The sequence below is a fragment of the Hyposmocoma kahamanoa genome, unplaced genomic scaffold, assembly GCF_003589595.1.
Source record: "Hyposmocoma kahamanoa isolate Upper Pololo Valley unplaced genomic scaffold, ASM358959v1 65, whole genome shotgun sequence".
In the NCBI taxonomy this organism is placed as follows: Eukaryota; Metazoa; Arthropoda; class Insecta; order Lepidoptera; family Cosmopterigidae; genus Hyposmocoma; species Hyposmocoma kahamanoa.
Window position 1 is genome coordinate 3,806,066 of NW_020653853.1, and position 26,437 is coordinate 3,832,502.

The window sequence follows — 26,437 nt, forward strand, 5'->3', positions numbered from 1 at the left end:
CCATGATTAAGGGGGCGATGGTGTAGGACTCCTACGGCTCAGGCGCCTGGTGCGCGCAGAAACATCGTGAGGTTTTTAGTGGGTATGCTCTTGGGGACCGACATAGAACCCAGGAGAGAGTCCCACATATCCTCGCCATCTCCCAGCGGCGGGGAATGCGTAACGCATTTTCATCATTTTCATTTTCGCACGGTAATAAAAAAATGTTAGGTTAATTTAGATTTCAAAGAAAAAACATTTTGCTCTCAAAATTAATTTCGAGGTTATGAAATTTCGACCAAACGTTATTTCTGGAAAACGTCATTTCGGACTACTGATAGGTAACCGTTGTAATAATTTATAACTAAGTGGTGTAATGTAACAAAAAAATGTAATATCAAGGTAGTAAAACACAGTGATATTCAATGAATAATTTTGAAAACGTTTAGAAATTATAACACAAATCTCAACACTCCTTTCAATGATCATGATTATATAAAGGTATTGTAATGTATGACTACATTACGACCATTGCTGTACGCCTATTTCGTATTCTCAAATCAAGTGTACAAATAACTAAATTATTTGTAACACTTTCCTTACGTAATAGCGAACGAATCAGAAGAAAAAAACAAGCGTTGAAAAAACGTAATTGTATGCCCAAATCGTGACAGGTGTGACTTCAAAATAACGATTCGTTCTAGGGTTGGCAACATCATTATTCTTTACGAAAATATAAAGCAAAGAGAGGTGGCAGTCCAATGGTAAAACGGTGGCTTCCTTAATCGAGAGGTTAACGGCGTATACCTGTGAGCTTAATTCCTAATTTATGTACATTTGTATGTGTTTAGTAAAACTAAGTTTACGCTTAAAAAACATTTGAGGGTATTTCTTTTTGATAGGCAAAAACTGGGTATTCCTATACGCTTTACATAGCGGAGGCTTCTAGAATGTAGTCCCCTTGCTTCATAGACATTTAATATCATTTTATGTTACAACGACTTTCGTCGATATTAATTACTGATTATTATTTTATTTTAATTATATCAATTATGAATTTGTATTACAATTTTTTCAAAATTTTTTTTTACAGTTACTCACGTGATACTAACACATATGCACGCTACATTCACTTCACCCTCGAAGGTGGTGGCTGAAAATCAGTGCCTTGCCGTTGGGCAAATTTTGCAATGAGCCACGACCTATTTGGCTTGCTTTAGCACACACAAGCTGTTGATAATTTGGTTAGTATTATGTTTTTATGCTTTTTTTCTTTTTAATTTTGATTTCCATGTGTCTCTTTTAATCAATTTACTCTATTATATTGTTGTGTGTGTGATGCAAGACAATAAACGTTTTATCTATCTATCTGTCTTTAGTAGCAGTACTTCTCGCTTACGGTGAAAGAAAGCATTACAACTAAAACCTGCGTATTGATGAAGGTTCACAACCCACAGTAAACGTGTGAAGTCCACAACACACGTTTAATGACAAATAATTTGTTAATAATAATGATAATGAAAACAAATTAGAATTAATTAATTACGTTCCTTATCAACGAAGCCGAATGGTAACGATTCAGCTTCATTAGTTTAAAGGTTTTTTTTCGTGTGGGTAACGGCGGTCAGTGGCGGCCATGTGGCGGCCACCTGCAGTTTACTTTCTTTTGTAAGCCAATGGCGTTTAAGGCTAGATCATATTTTTATTATAAATAATACACTTGCCCCATCCAATCCCCAGCACACCAGCAAAGGGCGTGTCTCTCAGCTGAGCTGGCGGAAAGTTTAATAATAAGTACCAGGACCTCGGCTCCGACTACCTATTTACAGCCTTTGGAGTCGAAACATCTATACAAAATTATATTAAAAAAAATAATGGTCTGTCTGGGAAACCCAAGGCAGCTTCCTTGCCCAACGCATTAGCATAGCAATACAAAAGGTGAACGCTGCCAGCAACTTGGGCACCTTACCGCGGGGACCCAATTTTGTTAATATAATTTAATCCTAGATTTACTTTCTAGTATTTACACTTTTATTGTACCTTACCGGTATATTTATGAAAATAATATAATAATTTAAAAAAAACATGATGTACTACATCTCGTACGTTGCTCCACTACCAAAGCAAATAACTAAAGCACTTGCGTTATGTACAGGAAAGTTAGGTACAGAAACGTTAGTTTCTTCATTGACCCGGCCGGGGATCGAACCCGGGACCTCAGAAATGGCGACACCATAGAAACCGGTGTGCAAGCCACTCTAGCACAGAGGTCGTTATAGCAAATGGTTTTCACAAAACAAGGGACAACATTTTTGATTTCAAAACAAAACTGTTTTGAAGAAGTTTCAACTTTGTTTCTATAGTATAAAGGTTAAGGTAATTAAAAAAAAGTAACAAACTTCAGCGTCATTTGATTAACCGGTCAAATGCAATATTTAAAGTGACTTTCGTACGTCGTATTACTGTTGTACTCTACAATTTGGTCGCATGTTATTAGCTGTCATCTTTATAAAGACTAGATTGCAATTTGAAAGTTGTAATACGTATTATTAAACATGTTTATTAAATATTACATTTATATTATATATTTAATACTATTTTAAATAGGTGGTTCGAAATGTTGTCTTTTATTTGAAGTTATTATCATATATTTTTATACATTAATATATGAAAATATATATTGTAACAAACCTACTTTATATAATAGACGGCCTTAAGCCAGATTGTTCACTTTTAGTTCTCTAAGAATCCGCTAGATGGCATTGACCCTATTAGCGGTATTTCTGAATCGCGGTGTTAAGATTTTCCCTCGAATGGTGACTACTCGAACACAAGTTTGTTAATGTGAAGAGAAATCGGAGAATGCTGACAGCTCAGTAAGGCAACCAGGAGTTGAGTCCCTTCTTGGTAACTGCTACCCGGATCTTCTGATATTTCGTACGCTCATATAGGGTTAATAAACCTCAGCTCGCGGAATGGTTTCCAGGAATGAGTCCCTTCTTGGGAACAACTGCCCGGACCTTCAGCATATAGGGTGAAATTGTATTGGCGACTTACAAGGTGAAAATAAAAATCTTCTGAACAATTTGGAGTTTCACTTAAGCCAAGTTTTGGTAACCTCATCCAACGGACGAAAGAACCTCCCTCCTTTACAATATTAAATAAATTATCATATGTTATAAGACCATTTTCAAAAAGTTTATTATAATTTTACAATAAATATTCAGGCATTGTCTCATAAAATACGTCATTACCGTTTGTTTACCTAGTATAGTACCTGTTTCGCTTCCTCCATTTGATCTGTGATAAGTAACTATGCGATATACACATACATTTCCATATAGTCCTTCGATCACATGAAAGCCATAAAAGTAGTACGAAATACGTGAAACAAATTATGTATAGTAAAATTCTGCTCACCATCGTCATCATCGTACTCTCCCATTTCTGCCCTGCTAAGCCGAAAGGCGCTATCTCTAAGATACGCCCTTTTAGTTTTTTTTAAACCAATCCATAGCTATAATAATTTCGCATTTAATGGTATAATAGAAATAGCGATATCTAACTCAAAACATTTAAAAAACCAGTAAGAAATATTTTTATATCTCAATTTTTCCTTACGTTACTAATAGATTTGGCGGCTTTCATTATAATCAAAATAGCGGTATCTCACAAAATAGGTATAATGGTACAATTTATGGATTATTTAGGTATGTCAATAAGACTATTAGTCAAAAATACGTATAAATGAGTTTTAACATCTTCAAAAGATTTATTTTTGAAGGTGCGAAAATACAATTGACAAAAAGTCGATTTTCTCAAAATTTACTCCGATTGAGATAGCGCTTTTCGGCTTATCAGGGCAGATTTGTGCATAAAAAAGCTATAGACAAATTTCGTTCGTTCGTCTTTCCAGAAAAGTTGTCATTTTGTACATGGAACCTAATTACACTAAAGACGCGAAAAATGTTAAAGAATCTTTTTATCACTGTTCAAAATAAAAATTGTGCATTGTACAATAAACGTGAACAGCCCTGAATTAACTGTGACTTAACTTTGATAACTTAATTTTGTTGAAAGTTAGTGTTACGAATGTATAGTTAAGTCCACATTATAACAACGTGTGAAGTATTATAATTAATCGTTTAAAAATAATCGATTGAGGAAATGATAGTTCAAAACGTGAGAGTTCTGCTCTAACATGACATATTTTAACTTGAAAGAACTATTTTAAAATGAAAGAAAATACGCAATAATTATACTTAAATAACAGGGCGTATTTTTGCATTTAATTGTTCCGTTCGAGAGAATATGACATTTTTTTTATGATTCCGAGTGACAGCCCTCCTGGTGTTAAACGACACGCATTTCCATGTCCTAACGGCAGTTGAAGCACTACTCAGAACTTTAAATCGCAAAGATCGAAGAGACACTGCTACTGCGATTGTTACCTATGACATAAGTTGACAAGGCCCATGTGCCTGTAATTTCACCAGCACCCTTACCCTTCAAAACCGGAACGCATTTTTTTTTATAATATCAAGTGACGGGCAACACGCCTATCCATAACAGTGCCATTCAGAGCTTTAAATCGCAAAGATCTGAGGTACACTGCCACTCGAAAGCGAGTTCGGAATCGCAAGCAAACTGGCTTCTGCTTTTCACATACTAACCTTTCCTACTAAATGGAGGGCGCAACCAAGCAACCAAGGTTTATTAGGAGATCAATATCAAAAGATATACTGATTACAAAAGCCATCAATCGTTAAAATAAAATAATAATAATAATAATAAAGGATCATCAAATACTATTTTTGAATACCAAACATTAATTTAATATGCTTAAACATAATTATAGTGGTACCTTGAATGAAGTTCATTTATAATTTGTCCGTAGATCAATAATATAGACGGAACAATTAATATAATATGAAACATAAAAAAAATATCATTTATTTAAAAAAGTGCACATTTACAATAGATCAATTATTCCTTTGAGTATTAAAATTCTATTATCCCTTTTACAAATAACACTGTATATGTCACTAAATACAGAATATCAAAAATTCACATACTACCCACCTGATAGTACTGGTTGGAATGGTCTTTGAATACTTCAATCTGGTAGAGTTCGAGCGCGAAGGGCGCTCTCTTCGAGGACACGTCGCCATTTTCTTTTTTCTCAATCACGAATCATCACAGCAATTTATAATAACACTGCTTATTCACACGTAAATTTTGTCTTTGAGTCCGTTTTTAGTTGGTAATTTGTTGCTTTTTGAACAAAAAGCTAAACAATTACTGTACTGTACTGTACTGTACGATGCATGAAATATAAAACATTTTATATGGCCAGTTACTCTAGTATTGTTATACCTAATTAAAAGCCGAAAAATGTAATAACTTTGGAATAAAATTAAGCAATTGACCATGAACATAGAGTTCCACAATGCAGGATATGACACCGACACATTTAGATCTTGCTACTTCCAAATAAAAATAAAACAATGAAAAATATACTTATAACAATATGATTCCCAGATAAAAACGTACAACTGTAATATTGAACCATCGAAATGGGTTCACAACTGTCGGAGTAATGGTAAAAAAACAAAAAAACTGCAGTCGAGTTGAGAACTTTTTTATTAAAGTTCATTAAAGATATATATAACACATGTCATTTCTTGTCTCGCTATACGACATATATACCTTACCTTATAGTCTTACCTTGTATCTATGTAATAAATAGTAGTTATTCAATGGTGCAAAAAAGTAAAGAAGCTCGTTAAAGAATGGGCAATTTGCTTGTCGTAATTAAAACAGTGCTCGTAAGAGTTAAATTATAACTACGAAGAGAAATTATCCACTTGTCATACACGAAATTGTTTCGCACTATCTCGAAGAACAAGTGTTTTTTCACTTGTTTTTCTTCCCGATTGACAGTTGTCCGATTTCATAGAACGAAATAACTGAAAAGAAATCAACCGACACACGTTGGCACGGCATGTTACTTTTAACTAATTGCAATTTGTACTGAATTGAGGATATTTAAAAAAAAAGATTATACAGGGTTTAACCCCAGATAGAGAAGGCAAAAACAATAGGACCCAAGTAAGACAATAAAAGTGTCACTAATTAGAGGTCTTGTAATTATTGTTAATATTAAATGTTAGTGTTAATGTTCATTGCGCAAAAGTGTTGCGCGGTTGCGAGCAACTAGTGATTGTAGTCGATAAATGTTCTATCGACTATCGATTGAATATTGGTCACGCTTATAAAATAAACAGCCGAACTTGTTTCACTCGAACCATCCTCGACCCATTATTCATCCAATTACAAGTTCAGATGAATTGTTAATTTTTGTAAGTTCATACATACATATACACTGTATTTAGAACTTCATAAACATATGAAAAATACAAAGAGGAGATGTATTTTGAAGTTTTAAAATACACCGATAAAACTATCGACAACATTTAACATTGCGCACTGTTAATACAATAGTGTATTAACTCAAAAAGTGTGTTTTTTTTCAGAATCGATGAAAAATAAGTTGCTTCCCGGAAAGATCATTAAAATACATGGATAGGTTAAAGTTTACTACAGATATCTAAACAATTTCCTACCTGCCTAAAATATATTTAGAAATAAGAGGGAAAAAAAATCATATTTTTGAGTAAAGTTTTTTCCAGAACTAGCTCACCTAAAGTTTGCCTCATTTTGAGTTACGTAGATTTTAATTGTTTCTTAGAATATTTTAACGACGGTTTTATTGACGTGTAGAGAATTTTACGTTCAACAATGGTATAATCGGGAATTTCACATATTTAGAGTTACGACACTATTGTAATAGCAGTGCGATTTAATCAAAATAATTAGGTACATTTAACTGCAACTTACAATCAATTTAAGTTATCATTTGATAAGTGTGTCCCATTCTGTTGTATACAAATTGTCACTCATTCGCTAATTTCGCTTCCTGTTAATTTATTTATCTTTTTATGCTGAATATTTAAAATAATACGTTTAAATTTAGTTTGTAACTCCTGCACATTCTCATACCAGTTCCAGTTGACTAAATCTTTGACTAGTTCATTTATCTGAACTAAATTTAAAAAAATATTATATTTTCCTGGTCTTCCTTTTATTTATTATTTAGAAGAAAATAATCCTTACGGCTTTCTATCAGCTTAGTAGTACAGGAGCTTGTTTTTTGATATTTCATTTTTCGATTCTCGGTTCAGACAGGTGATTTGTTGTTGGAGGCTTTTGACTTTAATTTAATTTATATTTAAACGTGACTTGTCAATATATTTTATTTTCGGTCTCTTATTATTATTTTCTAATCGATGTAAGTTTTTAATTGTAATTGTATTTTTATTTCCAACACAATCTATTTTGTTAAGGAAAGAAATAAATCGAATCCGGCCGGATCGAAGGAATTTTTTCTGAGTGTTCGATCTTTGTATTAATAATTATAAATAAATAAAAATTATTCAAATATCTTTGAATGCAGTTCTAATTGTTTTTAAAATCAAAATGAAGTCTTCATTGAGTATAATTTTCTATATACGGTATTTAAGGTACATTGTCTCCCTGAGACGCCCTGTACATGTACATATGTAGAGTTTTATTTGTGATACCCACATAGATCACGAACGTAATCTTTATTCACGTGTTTTATTTGTTACGTGTTTCTGTGGCATTTCACAACGCTCAACATCTCCTCTTCGTTTTTCTAATGATCTTAATTGCGATTTATTGATCGAATTGTTGATTGCACATTATGAGATTGGAAAGGTGCAGCGATTTACGTTTAGATTACCGTTTCAAGTACCGCTTATAGTTTTTATTCACGAGTACACTACAATTTGTCTATAATAAACACATTTTTTATGTCTTTTCGTATTTTCCTCATCAATTTTCGAGATCATACCAATATATCGTAGAATCAAATTCACTTGTTTTTATACCCAATATACTCGTATAACACTGTCTCCATATTGTGTTATCTATTCGTGCAGTAAAATAAGGTACCGACCAATTTCTTCCGCATAGCCAGTATATCATTAACTCATTCTTCAGATGTTATATTCTTTGCTATCTTGATCTTATATAATCTTTTATCTACATTTCTATGAATGAAAATCAAATCTTTATTTGACGTTAAATACAATTAAAAGAAATGGATAAACCTGACCTATGTCCAAATTTAATACCTTTAAAAAACGATGTAAGCAACGTTTTAAGCAATTTTTTTATAATATATTAAGTGATGGAACGAACATGATCGTGCGCATGATGGCAAGCTACACGCCTGTCCATAACAGTTGCAGTGCCATTCAGAACTCTAAATCGCAAAGCTCTGTGTGGCACTGAAAACTGTTACATAAGTTGACAAGTTCCATGTGCCTGTAATTTCTCCAGCACTCTTACCCTTCAAAACCGGAAATAATTAATGCTGACATTACTGCTTGGCGGCAGAAATATGTAAGGTGGCAGTATTACCCTGGCGAACAACTTTAATTTAACTGCCTCCGTGGCCGAACGGTTACCATGCCGGACTGCCACGCAGAGGTCCCAGGTTCGATTCCTGGGCCGGGCGAAATATTTGTATGACCTACATTTATTTCTCTCGTGAGTTTGGGTGTAATTTGTGGTTGTCTATGTGTGTGTTCATGGCACCCGCGACACAGGGTTTCCCTAGTGAAGGGCTTTACAAAAAAAAACTCTTTCACAAGGAGCTCTACTGCTACTAACTATATAACTACACGGACAGCCATTAAATTTTAACTTATTACTAGTTATTACTTAAGGTTATTACTTAGTGTACACTCCACATATTGACTTGGTGCAGTAAACGAACAGCTGTAGCCTGCAAATCAGCAATGCTTTGTCTTTAACCTTTTTGTCCACATCACTCAATTGTTTTTGTATTAATTTTTAAGTACCGTGTTTCTTATTGTCTTTTTTATCTTACCTATATATTATCTAAATTAAATACAACAGATATAAGTCCCACATGGCTCTAGATTCTCCTTTTCTTCTTATATTTTGTGGAGAAATAAATGTGTTTTTTATTTTATTTATTTAAATCATGTGACTTGGAACAAGCCTTGCATACCCTACAGAGCCTTAGAAAAAGAGCGAAATGACCGAGGTTGCTTTTGCAGTGGTACGATGAAAAGTATATAAGTGCTCTTCCTGGGTAACCTAAGTAGAGTGTTAAGCTGTGTGAGTGTGTGATATTTGAAATATATAGTCTGTCTTTTTCGAAGAAGGAGTAAAATAATTGCGCAAAAGTACCCAATTTGTTTCATTTGAATCGTCTTCGACCCATTATTCATCTTGCGTTATTTCTTACTTACCCATTATTTATTATGAATACAAGTTCATTTGAATTGTCAATTTTTGTAAATTCATACATAGCTACACTGTATTTAGAACTATGTTTATGAAAACTACAAAGAAGGCACATATTTTAAAGCTTTTCATTTTAATTCAATAAAGATAGTCAATACCGGTTATTGTTGTTAAAATGTATATTGAATAAAAATTGATTTCGATGCTAGTAGGCCAACTGTCAAAATAAAAATAAAGAATGCAATAACGCAAATTAATAATCATTAAAAAGTCGTAACATTTACAATTCAGTCATTTTTAATAAAATTCTATCATCTTTTACAATCTATCGATAAAACTATCGGCAAGAACTATGAAACTATTTAAAATTTTATGAAAACTGACAACCCTACAAAATGTCATTTTAGTCCGTCTTCAAAAAGGATGGAGTTTCTTACTCATATTTCTCAAGGGAATGTTTTTTAACAATGTGATGTTTTCAAGTATCATATGCTGACCTATGAAATAATTTAATTAGAATCTATGTAGTCACATCAGTGACAAATCATCAAAACAAAAAAAAATGGTAGCCGTTCGGCCAGTGAGGCACCGTGGCTGAAAGGTTACCATCCTTGTCTGCCACGCAGAGGTCCTGGTTTCGATTCCTGAGACGAGAGAAATATTTGTACAGCCTACATTTATTTCTCTCCCTGTATGTACGGTTTCCCTATTTCCTTAATGCGGGGCTATGAGTGTGTGCAAAAAGGTCATAAAATGTGCCTAAAAAGAAACCCAAATAACAAAACCCGATCTTGACCTAGTCCAAATAAATAAGATGCTGTAAAATCCAAAATTCATATTGATGTCAAGATCACATCACAATGGACAATGGTGCATCTCTTAGTTGCAATTTGACACAATTATTGAACAATAGTGTCTTATTGTCTTCTAATGTCTTGTCTTATATTGTTGTTTACGCATTATTGAGACAAGGTTATTAATGTTATTCAATAACAATCAATTGAGAGGAAATTAAAAATTATTTTTGACGTTCTTTTAATAATTGGTTCGAGTCTTTTATGAGGACACTTGCTCTTATATCTACGAAGTAGGGTCCTTGTTTGCTTACATATTTAAAGGTTCATTTTTTGTAATCGTATGACCACTGTACATCATTATTGTTCTATTGTGCTTTGATTGTCACTGGTTCTACTATGTAAGATAAAATGAGAACGCTGGATAATAATAATTGTTAATAAAAAGCGACCTTATTGTAAGTGAATTAGATTACTTCTGAATAACTGAGAAAATTATTTTAATAGACGACAAAAAATAATTGATGAAAGTATATAAAATATGTAAAGAAAGCGCATATTTAGTAGATAGAAAAATAAAGCGAGCATAACGCGGGCACTAAAACTAACAACGCACTAAAGAAATATGAAAGTTGATTATTAAAGAATTTTACACATCACATACTCCAATTAGTGACGATAGACAAACCAAAATGCAAACATCGTAGTTAAAATCTAATACACATAAAAAGTAGCAAATAATAAGGCACGATCTTAGAAACCAAAATAACCTTTGAATTTGATTCAACAACAACAGCAAATTAAAAATAAACCAAAGTCACTGGCCATAAAAAAGGGTTTTTAAAAATCGAACACAAACCGAACACCGCGAAAATTCTATTTTCAAATTCAAAATCGGAACGTTTCCCGGTAATAGACTCACGCGCACGCTCAATGCGAGCACAGGCGGAGTAACATCTTACTCGACTAAGTGCATTACTATGAGCATTGCTCTACTTATGATTACGGCTGCATCGCTGATCATGTACTGAGCGGAGGAGATAGCGATAGCGAGTTGTAAATTTATTCGATGTAAAAATAACAACGCTCTACGACCACGGTAGCCAAATCATAATTGAGATCTAAATACATAATAAGTTCAGATGTCAAATATTAATGATTACTATGATTAGCACTAGGGTTATTTACTTAATTAAACTCCATGATTAAGTAAATCTCTCAGGTGATTTGAAATACAGGTTCTTAGTACCTTCTTCTTACGTCTTTGAAAGTTAGTTACACTTGAAATAATACTCTCTGAAGTCTTAAAAGAATGAAAGTTTATTTGCTTGAGTTACAACGAGGTTTTTCTAGTTCAGAGATTAGTCTCTTTTATGATAGTGACGGGACCAACAAGTCGTGCACCTCGTGGTAAGCGACACGCCTATCCAAAGCAATAGTAGTGCCCCTCAGAGCTTTACATCGCAAAGATCTGAGGGGCACTGCCACAGCACCCTTCAAAACTGGAAAACAGTAATGCTGACATTACTGCTTGGCGGCAGAAATAGGTAAGGCGGCAGTACTTCACTGGACGAACACTTTCACAAGGAGCTCTACTGCTTTTGAACTCTAGTCTCCACAATGAGGTGACATTACGGTGTAGTGTAACAGATTTTTACCTTCACTGCTTGTAGGGACATTAATTATTATTATTATCGACCAGCGATCCACAAGTAAATGACTGTATTTGGTTTGTAGTGAGAAATAAACATTTATATTATTAACGTCTTCCCCGCTCATGTCATCACCATATCCGCATCTTAAAAATCAAAGGCTCAGCATCAGTTACCCACTTACAGATAATTATTCGCTTTCTTTGTAGTATGCAATTATTTCTTTGACCACGCAAGTTTCCGTGCGCGCCGGTTAACCGTCGGTCGATGACAGAAGTGGAAATTTATGAACTTAACCATCATATAATAGCATGGAGTGCATTACTTAAATGACGTTAACAACATTAATGCTTACACTATGATGTGGAAAAAATTAATTTTGGAATATGTTACTTCTTTTTATTTTCTCCTATATTACTTTTATATACTTTTTCGTTTATTTAATATCAAAACTCCCTTCGACTCGACTATATCTACCTATTAACCACCCGTACGTAACAGTGGATGCCAACTACACTTTGAAAAAACATCTAAAAACTATCGTTTATGTACTTGCTTCATATTATTCAATTAACTAAAATGAGTTTACAAATTTATTTATTATAAAAATTCTAAATTTTTTTCAATGACATGTACTTTCTATTGTCTTATTAAAAGACAAAATCAGTACACGAGCTCCCATTAAAAATAATATAATATATTTAAAGTAGCAACATTATCAGATATCATCTTAAGTGGATAATAATTATTTATTATACGAAAGTATTTGTATAAAATAAAGATAGTCTGAAGAATTGCGATTAAAAAATATATGAAAATATCGCTAAAGAAATAAATACATTGTTTTTTATGTTCGTTTATGTTTTTTTTCTATTTCTATTTTCTTTTTTCTTCTTCTTTAGCAAGCCCCATGCCTCAATTGGAAGTCTATATATTTCCAGCAGCATAAACGTATTTCTTTAATCAAAAGAAAATGTAGAGAAGCTTGACACACATTTGCAAGAAATGGCGGACGAGCAACCGTCCGGATATTTCATTGTTTTGCACTTGCACAATTGCACCACCGGAATTAATTATTGCACCTTATACTTCATTAAAATTGTTTATTAATCCATGTGGTCCATATTTTAGGGCCCCAGAATGTGAATTGAAATTTAAATTGATACACGTAACATTCAGCTTTCGATTTTCGTAATTAAGTTCTTTATAATGATACCATTACTATTCTTTATTATAATTTAATTATTATTGGATTCTAAATCTAATAATAAGTCAGAGATGATTTCTAATAAACACAATAGTGTTGTAACAATATTTAGAAACGTGTTAAATATCATTAAAAGATAATTTAAATATGTCTGTGGAATAACGTTATATTTTATTTTAAAGCAATAATGAAAAAGTTATGTAACAAAATGACATTAATTTTTTTTTAATAAAGGCAAAGGCTTGAAATATTGAACACAAAACGCTTGCAAAAGATAAGAATTACAAAATAACTAATCATCTCAGGGTGGCTCAAACCGCACTGTGGACGTTGGATGCGAAGGTCCCGAATTCCATTCCCGGTAAGACCAATTTTGTAAAATGAACTTTTCGAAATTAGTTCTAGTCCGCTGGTCTGCTACTCATAGTACAGAATAGTGTCTAGTTTTTGTTTTTGTTTTTTATAATATCAAGTGACGGGACGTACTAGACATGCGCCTGACGGTAAGCTGTCCATAACAGTGTCCGCTCAGATCTTTAAATCGTAAAGATCTGAGCGGTACTACCACTGCGCCCGTCAACTTGAAACACAAGTTGACAAATCCCATGTGCCTGTAATTTCACCAGCACCCTGCAAAACCGGAACACAGTAAAACTGACATTACGACTTGGCGGCAGAAATAGGCAATACTTCCCTGGACGAACTCATTCACAAGGAGCTCTACTGGTACTACGGATTGAGACCAGGCAACTAGTGTGGTTGTCTGGCACATTAATTATCTGAAGTACAGGAGGTTAACACTCTTTAAATTTAACGTTTCAAATTGTAGTAGATTTATAATGAAATAATATTCCAATATTGATTGCATTAAATAACATTTCCATTTACATTTTTACTTTAAAGTAACGTGCATAGGTACCTAGATCGTTTTCCATTTAATGTTAGTAGCCGTAGAGGTCCTTGTGAAAGAGTTCGTCCAGTTACCTATTTCTGCCGACAAGCACTAATGTGAACAGCACTGCTTGGCGTTCCGGCTTTGAAGGGCTTGTCAGACGGGCGCAGTGGCAGTGCCGATCAGATCTTGGTGATTTAAAGCACCAAATGGCACTGCAACTGGTGCAACTGGTTAGTCCCATAACTTGGAATCATAAAAAATCTTCATAAATAAGAAGAAGAAAGTGTTAGAAATCTAATCAGTTATTTCAAATTACCAGAACTTTAAAGTGTAACCTTTTACAAATTATTATAGTATCATAATGTATTATTTGAAGAACTGAATGTAAAAAGACGTTGCCGTTAATAGGGCACTTGCTTTTGTAATTCTGTAGTATTACAACTCGTGCAATCGACGTCAATGTATCACGACATCCATGTGTTACAAATAAAAAGCTACACAGAGGCGTATTTAGAGAAAATAAGGCCTCGCGCTTTTGTAAAAATTTATAAGTCCACTATGTGGTCTTTCTTTCTCTTTATATATACTATGTCCCTGAAAGTCATAATTACAATGATACCACGCAATATTTTATATAAAAATATGCGAATTAAAAGGATTGCAATCCTCACCAAACTTTTTTTATGATACGAAGTGACGGGATGAATGAGTCGAGCGCATAATGGTAAGCGACACGCTTCTCCATGGCAACTACAGTGCCACTCAGAGTTTTAAATCGCAAAAATCTGAGGGACACTGTCACCGTGCCTGTCACCCTGACACGTAAGTTGACAAGTCCCACGAGGCTGTAATTTCACCAGCACCCTTACTCTTCAAAACCAAAACACCATAATGGTCACATTACTGCTTGGCGGCAGAAATATGTAAGGTGGCAGTACTTCCCAGGACCGAACTCTTTCACAAGGAACTCTACTGCTAGTACAAACTGTTCCAACTTCTGACTTAAATAAAAATTCAATATGGCGCATGTTGGGGTAGTATCATTTACTACGTAAACAAATTAATAAATAACAATAATACTAACGCACACACGCACTCATAGCCACTAAGTAAACCACATGGACAACCACAAATTATATCCAAACTCACAAGAAAAATAAATGTAGGCCATACCAATATTTCTCCCGGCCCGTAAAACGAACCCGGGACCTCCGCGTTCACAGCACGGCAACCGTTCGGCCGCGGAGGTAGCTAAGGTGAATTTATTTTATTATTATTAGGATTAAGGAATATTGCATATTTTATTTTGATCCCAAAGTAAATAACTAAAGCACTTGTGTTATGGAAAACAGAAACAACGACGGTACCACAAACACCCAGACCCGAGACAATATAGAAAAGTTAGTTTTCTATTATGATTCAATCGGGGATCGAACCCGGGACCGCAGAGATGGCTACACCATGTAAACCGGTGTGCAAGCCACTCGACTACTGAGGTCATCAAAATCCTATGCTCTTGGCTAAAAATAAATACAGGTCCCCCAAAACCACCTAAATATAAACCTGTACAAGAGCTCTACGATCAGATGGCTCGTGCACTGTGAAGATGCGCAGATTGCGCTCGCGCAGATAAGCGCAATTAATTCTGTAACGCTTTCTCCTCACCGCCCCGTCGCCCCCGACGTGGTGGTTACAGAGTTATTTTATTAAAGGCAGTGACTTACTGACGTCCGAGCATTGGCACATTATTGTTACTTAACGCTCTTTTGTTCTAATTCATTCGACAACGCGAAGAAGTCATAAAATATAAAAGCTCCATTAAAATTAACTAAAACTGAGTTTAGTTTAACATATAAACCTAAACAACATTTTTAATAATAATATGACCTTTCGCACCGTAGTACGGGTTGGGTATAATTATTGTGCAAAGCCTATACATAATGGTATCGGTGACAGGACTTTTAACCAGTAGGGCTGGCACGAAAGGGCGCGACTTGCGCGAGAGCGACATAAAGCGCGATATACTGCTAATCTCGCTTAAAGATCTCGTGCTTTACGTCGCTTTAAGTCACTTTATGTCAAATGAAGAGCAAATTATAAGAGAAGCTACCAGAAGGAAAGATTTAAGGAATGTGATCGAACGTAAATTCAACATTGTGACGCATTGCCCCCAGTATCAGTCCGTGAAACTATTTAATAAGTCACCAGTAGAACTTGGAATTACTACAAACATAAAAATTTTGAAAAAAAAGTCTGTAAGCTTTATTATTAAGTGGAAGAATTTTAAATTAATTGAGTATGTTATAAATTATCATTGTTAATCCTTATGATTTATGACTTGTTATCCTAGATGTAGGTATATTACTAACCGACTTCAAAATAAAAAGGTGGAGGTTTTCAATTCGATTGTTCTTTTTTGTGTTTACGATTACTCAGGGCTTCCGAATCGATTTTGATGATTCTTTTTTATTGGAAAGAGGGTACCTCAGGAGTGGTCCCACTTAAATTTAAAGAAAATATTCCACCTCTACGGGTGGCCAACTAGAAGATGAATGACTTTTGACGTCGATTTTTTTAGTACCCTGTATCGAGACGAGAGATGAGAATGTACTGTGATGCTAGTGTAAGAATGTTCATCTCTTTAAACTTATCTCTCAAAGACACTCTGGGGCCCAGATTGTAAATTACCCTAACCGCAAGTTTCTGCAGGACAAATGATTCTATTAATAAATAAATTTAGTGTGGCAGGTCTTTTATAGAGCCAAGAATTTGAAAAATATGTGTTATTTCCTTTTCCTGTTCACGACCTCGTTCAAGTGAGATTACTTAATAAAGGAAAAATTCGAATGTTTCGTTAATGTTAATGCCTTCTGTTTACCTTCATTCGCGCAATAGCAAATAAAATATAATTACATTCTCCGCAACAAAATATGTTTTACCTTGACTATTTGATTCTAGAAATATGTTACTAAAATTTTTTCCCCGATTTAATTTGATTGAACAAAAAAATTATTTGCTTTTTTTATTTCTTTGTCTTTTGTTTAAAAAAAGTAGATTCGGTAAACATTGAGGTACACTCGATATCATGAATTAATTTGAATAGAAAACATATCGTTACTTAAAGGTAATAAGTACACAAAAACGCTCAGTATAAGTATACATGTGAGAAAAATTTATTTGATTTTTAAAAAAAGATGTTTAGAGTACCATTGGCATAAACTATAAACAATGGTTGGATCTATGTTTTAGTCAAAGTTAAAGTCAATTAATGGTTATTTCTTGAAGTCGTCATACTGATTAAACTCCACTGCTCATTCGTAAGGCAGATTCCCCTAAGAGAAGAATAAGTAGGTAACTCTAGGGGCTGCTCTTTGTAAGTATACATTTGAACACATTTATCACTACAATATTAAATATTTTTTAATTTAAAGGTATTAGATCGAGACTACCTGCAAGAGCTAAACGAGTCACTACCACGGATTTTTGTAATTCAAATACGGAGAAGTTTAAAGTTTTTGTTTGAACCTAGGGAATGGCAAATAGAAGCGTGTACAGTACGTTTTAAGTAATTCGAAACTTGTGTCCCTGCCCGGCTTTTGTTTAACTCAGTTCAACATACTTTGTGTCTCCGTGTTATTCAATATTTTTTTACTTTTAATTTTTTCATGTTATATGACCAAATACCATTTAATTTCATTATTTTTTTATTATTATCTTTTTTAATAACGCACACACTCAACATAACCCCGCACTAGGCAAAATCCTGAGTCGCGGGTGCCATGGACACACACATAGAAAACCACAAATTACACCCAAACTCACGAGAGAAATAAATATAGGCCATAGAAATATTTCTCCCGGGCCGGGAATCTCTGCGTGGCAGTCATGGTAACCGTTCGTAACTCCGTATTCCTCGTTTCCGCCCACAGTTTTAACACCCGGCTCTGGGTAAAATACCGGGCGGATTGACTAACCCACTGCCCATCTGTGTACGTAACACAACATAACCAACAAACCCCTATCAAGTTAAAGCAATCAGTTGCACGTTACAACAGTAAAGTGTCCGTTAGCAATCGTGACTGGACAGTTATTGTTGCAAAAAGATAATGCATACGATAATAAATAGATAATATGCTTCTTCTTGGTCAGTAACTTGCAGGTTGTGCGATCATGTGGGACCGGTAATCGTACGAGAATACGGTAGCTGGTAAAAAAATAAGGAAGGTTCTTATTTATCTTTTTATTTGATGTGTGTCAATAGTCGTTCATCTTCCCTTACCTTACCGCCCTTCGGTCTTTCCTTCTATAATGTTTTATAAAAATGGAGTTGCTTTAGATTACCATTTAATCGCTATAATGTTTTCATTTCATTTTAAAAAGCTAACAATTCTAACGCTTCCCGCTGTGTACGTATTTGAAGTATGCATGTTTGTTAAAAAAAATTGGCCCTATTTACTAGGAAACGTGAAGTATGTACTTTTTTAACTAGACATCCCAACCGCTTGATGGTCCCTCCCATAAAACTACTTTTCTAGGAATTGCTATTACATGTCCATAAAGATATATAATGCTTTGCCTGCAGCGATCGCAGACTTACCCTTAACCATATTTAAAAAGAAATTATTTGACTTATTATGTGAACTGTATATATGATATCAAAGATTATTTAAAATGAAAATAAATTGACACAATCTCGTTTATAAGAATAACTGCTTCAATATATTTATAATTTTTTTTAAATAATTTATCTAATGTAATGAAATCACTACAAGGACTTACTTTTAAATCACAATTGACAAAATGGCTTTTGACACATTGCTTTTACAGTAATAAAGAATATTTAGAAGTTAGAAATACCAATTGATATTAATTCGAAACGCAAACTGATTTGTGTCATTGTAGATACAAATGTGAAATTGCATTAACATTTGATTATAATGTACCTAATTTTACTCAAGATCTGTTTAAATACTGTGTTCTGGTAAATAAACTTATTCCATTATATTTTTTTCTATTCATGAAACTTCCTTTTTTAGACACTACTATATTTCACGCAATTAAACTTGAGTAAACTCAGATGGACCATCACACGATTAACCATTCGCGCTTTCCAGCTTTAGCAAGTCTATCTTCGTGCTATCGTTATTCGCTTTTTATATGTCCATAAAAATATACATCACTTCGTTAAGAAAGAAGATATCCATAATATTAACCTTAGAACTAAGTTGAAACCTATGGCACCAAACGTACACGATTCTTTTATGGGGAACTGTATACGTTTTTACAATAAAATTCCGGAGCATATATTAAGATTACCATTACCTAAGTTTAAAGCTTACATTAAAAGTATTTTAATCGAAAAGTCATATTACAAAATTGTAGACTACGTATTAGATAAACATGTATGGAAAGACAACATGAGTCTAGATTCCACACAAATATGATTCAAAATGTAGCATTTAAGTTTATTAGAAAAGTGCGATCCCTGGAGATTCTAGCTCGTTCTTCTCAGGGAAGTCGGCACAATGAACGAGCAGTAGCTTAAAAAATGACGTTTTCAAGTGTAAACATTTTACCTATGGAATAAGTAATTATTTAACTTTTACTTTGACTTAGATTTTCGCGCAACTGACAGTTTGTTAAAATAAACTGTCTTGCATTAAAGCTTTCGAGCAACCGTTTTCGCACTAACGTCGTTCGCGTGATCGGCATTCGCAAGCACGTAGCGAACCCTTCTTAGTTCTTAGCTATGTTTGAATTAGATAGCTTTCGAAAATAGCGCCACGTCTCTAAAAGTATCTAAAACTTCAGCCACAGCATGAGGAACAACAATACAAATTACTCCTTATACAAGCAAAATCGCTGGAAAACGAAGTTCAGGAAAAAAGCGGCACTCCTGGTTAAAAAATTTGAGGGAATGGTTCGACTGCAGCACCACCTCGATCTTTAGAGCGCCAGCCTCGAAAGTCAGGATTGCCATGATTTTGAACCTCCGATAGGAGACGACTCAAGAAGAAAATCTCAAAAGTATCCAATTCATCAGGAGTCTGCCGCGCACAGTTGACGAATAGTAGACCACACCAATGTTGTCATGTGATTAAACAAACCCATAAAAAGCTCGGTATCCCATTTACAATAAAATTTTCTGAATAAATCTCAATAATATATCAAAAAAAAGATCAATTTTGCATTTGAACGACTTTTCTTGAACAGCACCGATTATCTGTACAGCTAATAACGCACACACTTATACTGTCCAGTTAAGCCGAAAGGCGCTATCTCTGAGACACACCCTTTTAGTTTTTTTTTATACCTTTCAATAGCTAAAATAATTTCGCATCTAATGGTATAATAGAAATAGCGCCATCTAACTTAAAACCTTTAAAAAGCACTAAGAAGTATTTTTATACTCAATTTTTCCTTAAATTGCTAATAGATTTGGCGGCTTTCTTTATAATCAAAATAGCGGTATCTCACAAAATATGTATAATAGTACAATTTATGTATAATTTAGGTACGTCAATAACGCTATTAGTCAAAAATACGGATAAATAAGTTTTAATATCTTCAAAAATTACAACAATACAACATACAATTTACAAAAATTCGATTTTCTCAAAACTTACTCCGATTGAGATAGCGCTTTTCGGCTTATCAAGGCACTATAGCCCCGCACTAGGGAAATCCTGTATCGCGGTTGCCATCGACACACGCATAGACAACTACAAGAAATTACACCCAAACTCACGAGATAAATGTAGGCCATACAAATATTTATCCTGGCCCGGAAATCAAACCCAGGATCTCTAAGTGTCAGACCAGTATGGTATCACATCATACCATATGATAAAAGAAAGTATGTTGTTCTTATACGTATAGATGTACTAAGTACCTGCGATACTTGCACGTAAATAAAATAAAATAACAATCGGACCTTATGTTTGTTGGTACATACTGTTTATCAAGTATCAGCACCGCGTCCATACTAAACATGAGTTTCGTGTAAAATATCGTCAACGTGCTTGATCCACAGCGGCGGCAGCATAATGACGATACCCCATATAAACTAACTTAACCAAATTAATCGAAAGAAGACCTTGCACGGTTAGTAGTAGTCGTAGAATACGACATCAGGCTTATACGTTGATGTCCAAGTGGAAACCTGCGTCACTGGATACCAGCACTACGTCGACAATGAGTGCGAATTAATTGTAGTGTATGTGGATTGTCTATGATTTGTCTCGAGCACATACGTCACATGCGCGGGTGTGGATGGGGTCTATCAGTATTCGACCGTCAACCCGGAGGTGTGGTGCGTAGGCGAACCAAATACCAATACGCTATTACTTGCAGGAGAGGACACTACACTAATCATAAAGTTTCAATTCGGCCAAACGCATGAGTATTCACAGGATTACAAAAGATTGAAGATCATATTATACTAGCTTAACTACATGGTTTATTGTATGTGACTCACCTAACGTCTGGAGTAGTGTTAGCAAGCAATCGCACGCAGTCTAGACAACCCCTCGCGGCGGCATAGTGAAGCGCCAACGCGCCGTTGTTGGCGCGCCCGGCGCCTGCTGCCCCCGCTGCTGGCATGGCGCGTGCGCAGCACCAACCCTCGACAGCTAACCGACCGCTCCTGAAAAATAAAAAATAATTGCATATTAACTTTTTGATTTTGATATCACATTCTCTTCAATTTTTAATTTAAATTTATTTACTTATATGTCATATAATCGGAATAAATAATAACAATAAAATAAAGTTCTTAACAAAAATAAAAAATGTGTAACTTTCAACTTTTCAATACAAAAGACATCAACGCTTAGTTTGTATACAGCGCCATCTATGAGCACATTGACGTACTGTCTGCAACGCGTCTTGAATGCTCGTTATGTAGGATTTTCCCTTCTCAGCGCTGCTTGCTTAAGTTAGAAATACTACTACTCGATACTAGATGGCGCTTGTTTCAAAAGAAGTTTAAAGGTAACAAAATTGTAATTTATTATTAGTAATTATACAATTTAAATGATTGATCAAAAATACAAATAGTTATTTTTTTACATTTATTCTGTTGTTTATTTTTTTCTCTTTCTATGCAATACCAACATTAAAATATGCCTTATATTGTGTAGCCGTGTGACAAAATAAATGTTACTTTAAGTTCCTCCATATATTATCAATCCACAAACTTCCTACTGGTACTGAACATGACTGGTACTGAGCATGGGTCTCCTTTAAGGATTTAGATCACAAACTATTATTTCATTTAGATTATGTAAAAACGTAATGCTCTAAAAACGAATCTCCAGTTAATTCAACGAATACATCAGCACAAAGAGTATGTATTAGATTTAAACCAAACAGTTAAATCGGTTGAACAGTTAAGTTAACCGATCTTAGTTCCCCGTCGATTTACGGGACCATGAGCGAGCCTCTGATTGACAAAACACTGTTAGAATTACACTAAGAAAGTGGAAATTTTCTTATCGTTAGCCTAGACTTCACATACATTCCACTGCTAGCTTATGTACCATTATCGATAATGACATATTATTAATTAATTATCATAATATTTTAATATCTATATATTGTACAACCACACCAACAGCCTGGTCTTAAACTTGGGAATACCCTATACTATGAGAATAAAGGCATAAAATAAAAACAGTGATGTATTCCTATAAAGCCCTGGTTTTTTCAAACAAAAAGTATTTAGTAAAAAGGCCGTATCTTACAGGTTGACGTTATAATATGAATTTTAGTTAAATTTAATACCTGTAGTGCATTTTAAAGATAAAAGTATTTTTATCGTAAATTGTTCGCCGCTTCAAAGTTACATCAGCCGACGGATCATATACTGTCAAGATTGCTTTCTTTCGGCGGTCGCACTGTAATTTGTTACAATTATTAACAGAAACATCGAATACAAATTTCCTTCGATCTAGGGCAACAGCTCTACCAACTGAGCTACAAATAGAGTCAACAAACCTTACAAAGGACCATGACCGATGCAATATGAAGGCATGCCCTAACCTTAAACTGACATGTCCATAATCTACACATGGCGCATTTTAAAGCACATCAGACCTAGATTCTGATTCCACGCCTTGATTTTCATTTAAAGCAGCGGATTTTTATATATTTAGCAATAAAAAAGCTACTTTGCCTTCCTAACCTATCATCATCAACTGCATGGGCATGGATCTCCTTTCAGACGAGGGTTTAGGCCATAGTTCTTCAATGTGCAAGCTTCATTACTTTGTTTTCTTCACCGAAAACCTCATGGTAAATTTCAAATCAGAAATAGACCACATAAATTCCGAGAAACTCAGAGGTGCGGGCCCGGATTCGAACCCACGATCCTCTGCTTTAGTTATGTCTAATGGCTACCACGGCTTCTAACCTATATTGGGAGAAAAATACCCAGCTGCGCTTTAGTAGGGAAGCACTTCCACCTAGTTGTGACCCCTTCGAAAAATTTTCTCTTCAAATAAGGTACATTGCAACTCACAAATATGGCAATACTGAACACATTAAATAAAAATTTTAATCTGTCACCTTTCGCCGCCTTTAATACTGGAGCGGAAATGGAACAGAAATAAAAAAAAATATTATTATTATTTTCATTTAAAACAAACTGCTGATTCCGAGATGCTGAGATCTCATCGTTCTAGACTATTATCAAACATGTAATTTTAATTAATGTAGGATAATGAAATATATGAATTTGATGGACATGCCAAGTAAGATTAGGGCAGTAATGGACATTATCCTTTATGCATTTGTTACCGATATTTGGTTTTAACAGCTTTTTTGCTGTAGCTTTTTATTACTTAAGACTCGATACGACCTCAAATAGCTTTGGTTGACTCCACATAACAGTGAAAATGTAAAATCATTCACTTTGGAAAAAATAGATAGTAAAATTGAAGATGTACACTGATTATTGTGAAAACACGATTCCTACAAATGTTCACGATAGAAAAAAAACACAAACTAACCTCAAAACCGCTTTATTCAATTAGATACTTTACATTGTACCGATGATTTTTTTTTTTATCAACTCAACTAAATAGAACACGTATACTATACGATATACTACATTATTCAAATGGTTTTAATGTAGTTTGTAAAAAATTAAATTCTGAATTAAAACCAGTGTCCCTGTCGCTCGACCCAAGCAAAATGAACCGTTGGAAAAAAAAATTGAAAAAGTATGGAAAAAATTTGTAGTATCGCTTCTGAACATTGACTTCCAATCATATGGACGTCGGGTCCGCGCTAAAATGTGTCCGAACTTATAGGGCGTTAAAATCGTAAACAGACCGTCATTCACGCTTTAGTCTTCGTTTGTTCGACTGACAGCGAAGCAAGCAAAATTAGACAGTACTGCGATGACATTACAATTTAAATTCAACGTTTTAGCTTTTTCATATTCCTTTACATGTCACTACGTTTAAATAGGTTGACTTGGGACATTTTTTTCGTGGTTTTTGTATTAGACCCGTCGTCCATTTATTTGTAAGTCAATGCTTCTGAAGTATTTTTTATAACTTAAATCTTTTAGTTTTTTCTGTTTTCATAATTATGTTATTTTCTATAATTGTTTGTGATTTATAATTTTTATTTATATTACTAATTGGTGCGCGAACGCCCTTAATTGTTGAAATGCAAAATAATACACCTGGCATGTAATCAGTTTGAATTTCTCATTGCACTCTTAACACATACCCAAATACTGCTCATAATCAAATGTGGTGCATAAATTTTTATTGTCATCACGAAATATCATTGAATCTTTACACAGTCATCGAAATATGGGCTACAATGACAACAAATTCACGGTAGACCGGTCACCTTCCGTTCAAAAAGCACGTATAAATCGTTCATAGTAAAATCCCCCTCATTTGATTCATTTTCAACTATATGCTGTACGAAATAAGACCTTGGATTGAGACATGTCATAATTAGAATACACAGTAATTTCTGATGTGTGACCTTTATCGTTGAACTCATGTTGTATCGCAGTAAAGTAATATTAGAGTAAGCAGAAAATGTTTAATATATACACATTTTTTTATGTTTTTATTTTTATTTTATTAAAATTTTTACAAAAAGAAAACTCATAAATTGAAATATAGCGGTACAACAAAGTAAGTATATTGTGTAAGTTTCACACCATTTTACATGTTTGTAATTTCGAACCCTTTGTAATTTGACAATAGAAAAATATTTTTTCGGGGAAACTAACAACAAATGGGTAATACTAATGTAATGAAAATAAAAATATAATGAAATAGGAGATAGGGCAATCCCTATCTCCTATTTCAAATATAGATCCTAATTTATTTTAGACAAATAAATTCCTTTTTGAAACAAATTTTGCACATTTCTCAAATTTTGAAAAAAAGAAAAATATTTCATACATATATATAATAAATATTTTTTTTTTTTCTAATATCAAGTGACAGCACGAGCAAGACGTGCGTCTAATGGTAAGCTACACGCCTGTGCAATTACAGTACCACTCATTGCTTTAGATCCCGATGACCTGAGGAGCACTGCCACTGCGCCGATCACCCTGAGACGTAAGTTGACAAGTCCCATGTGCCTGTAATTTATTCAGCACCCTTACCCTTCAAAACCGGAACACAGTAATGCTGACGTTACTGCTTGGCGGCAGAAATAGGTAAGGTGGCAGTACTTCCCTGGACGAACTCTTTCACAAGGAGCTCTAAAAATATACACCATACAGACAAATACACCATATTGCAGAGAGAAAGGTTCTCAGGAAAATATTAGGACCAGTCCTACAGGAGAATTGTAGCTCCGCACTGACGCCAAAGTAGAGAAGCTCGTCGCCCAGTCCAACAATAACGGCGAAACCAAAGCGCAGACTTCGCTGGCGCGGCCATTTAGAAAAATTGGAAGAGGATCGGAACGAAGACCGGTTGGTCGAAGATACCGCTGGAGCGACGGCGTGGTACCGGACACAAGTCAACATTTGGCGAGTGATTGCACAGGACCGAAGAAAGTGGCGTCATCTCATTTCAGAGGCCAAGACACATTTAAGGTCGCTGAACCAATGGAGTAGTAGGAATGGTAGTATACCATATTTTAGGTTTTCGTTATTAATAAATAATAAACCATAAGAAAATCCACAAATACGTTCTTAGACGAATTCGTGAATAAAACGAGCAATATAACAAATGTTTACGTAAAAGTGAGTTATTTTAAACTCGGGACTTAGTCGTGTATAAAAAAAAATTTTTTACCTCGATGTTTTGGACGCATTGCAACGACCATGGTCTAGAATTGTCCATTCGAGACCATTAGGACTCGGATAAATATGCAGTATAAACTACAAAACATGTATTATATAATATGGGCAAAAAATCTTAAAATATGGAAAACAATATGGAGATAAAAACAACTGATTTCAAATAGACTAGGCATTATTATAAAAAAAATCAACAAATTTTATTCCACGTCAATCATATAAAGTCAATGACGTCAATCTAATTTTCGTTACCGTTAT

General features: G+C 34.3%; 1 protein-coding gene across 5 annotated transcripts in view; it reads right to left on the reverse strand.

Moving 5' to 3' along the window:
* Positions 1–26,437, reverse strand: part of LOC113231581 (espin) — a 217,325-nt gene that overhangs the window by 87,932 nt on the left and 102,956 nt on the right. For all 5 annotated transcript variants that reach the window (XM_026465931.1, XM_026465930.1, XM_026465929.1 and 2 more), the window contains exon 2: positions 21,368–21,535. In XM_026465931.1, the coding sequence (XP_026321716.1) occupies positions 21,368–21,535 (168 nt within the window). The remainder of the gene's footprint in view (positions 1–21,367; positions 21,536–26,437) is intronic.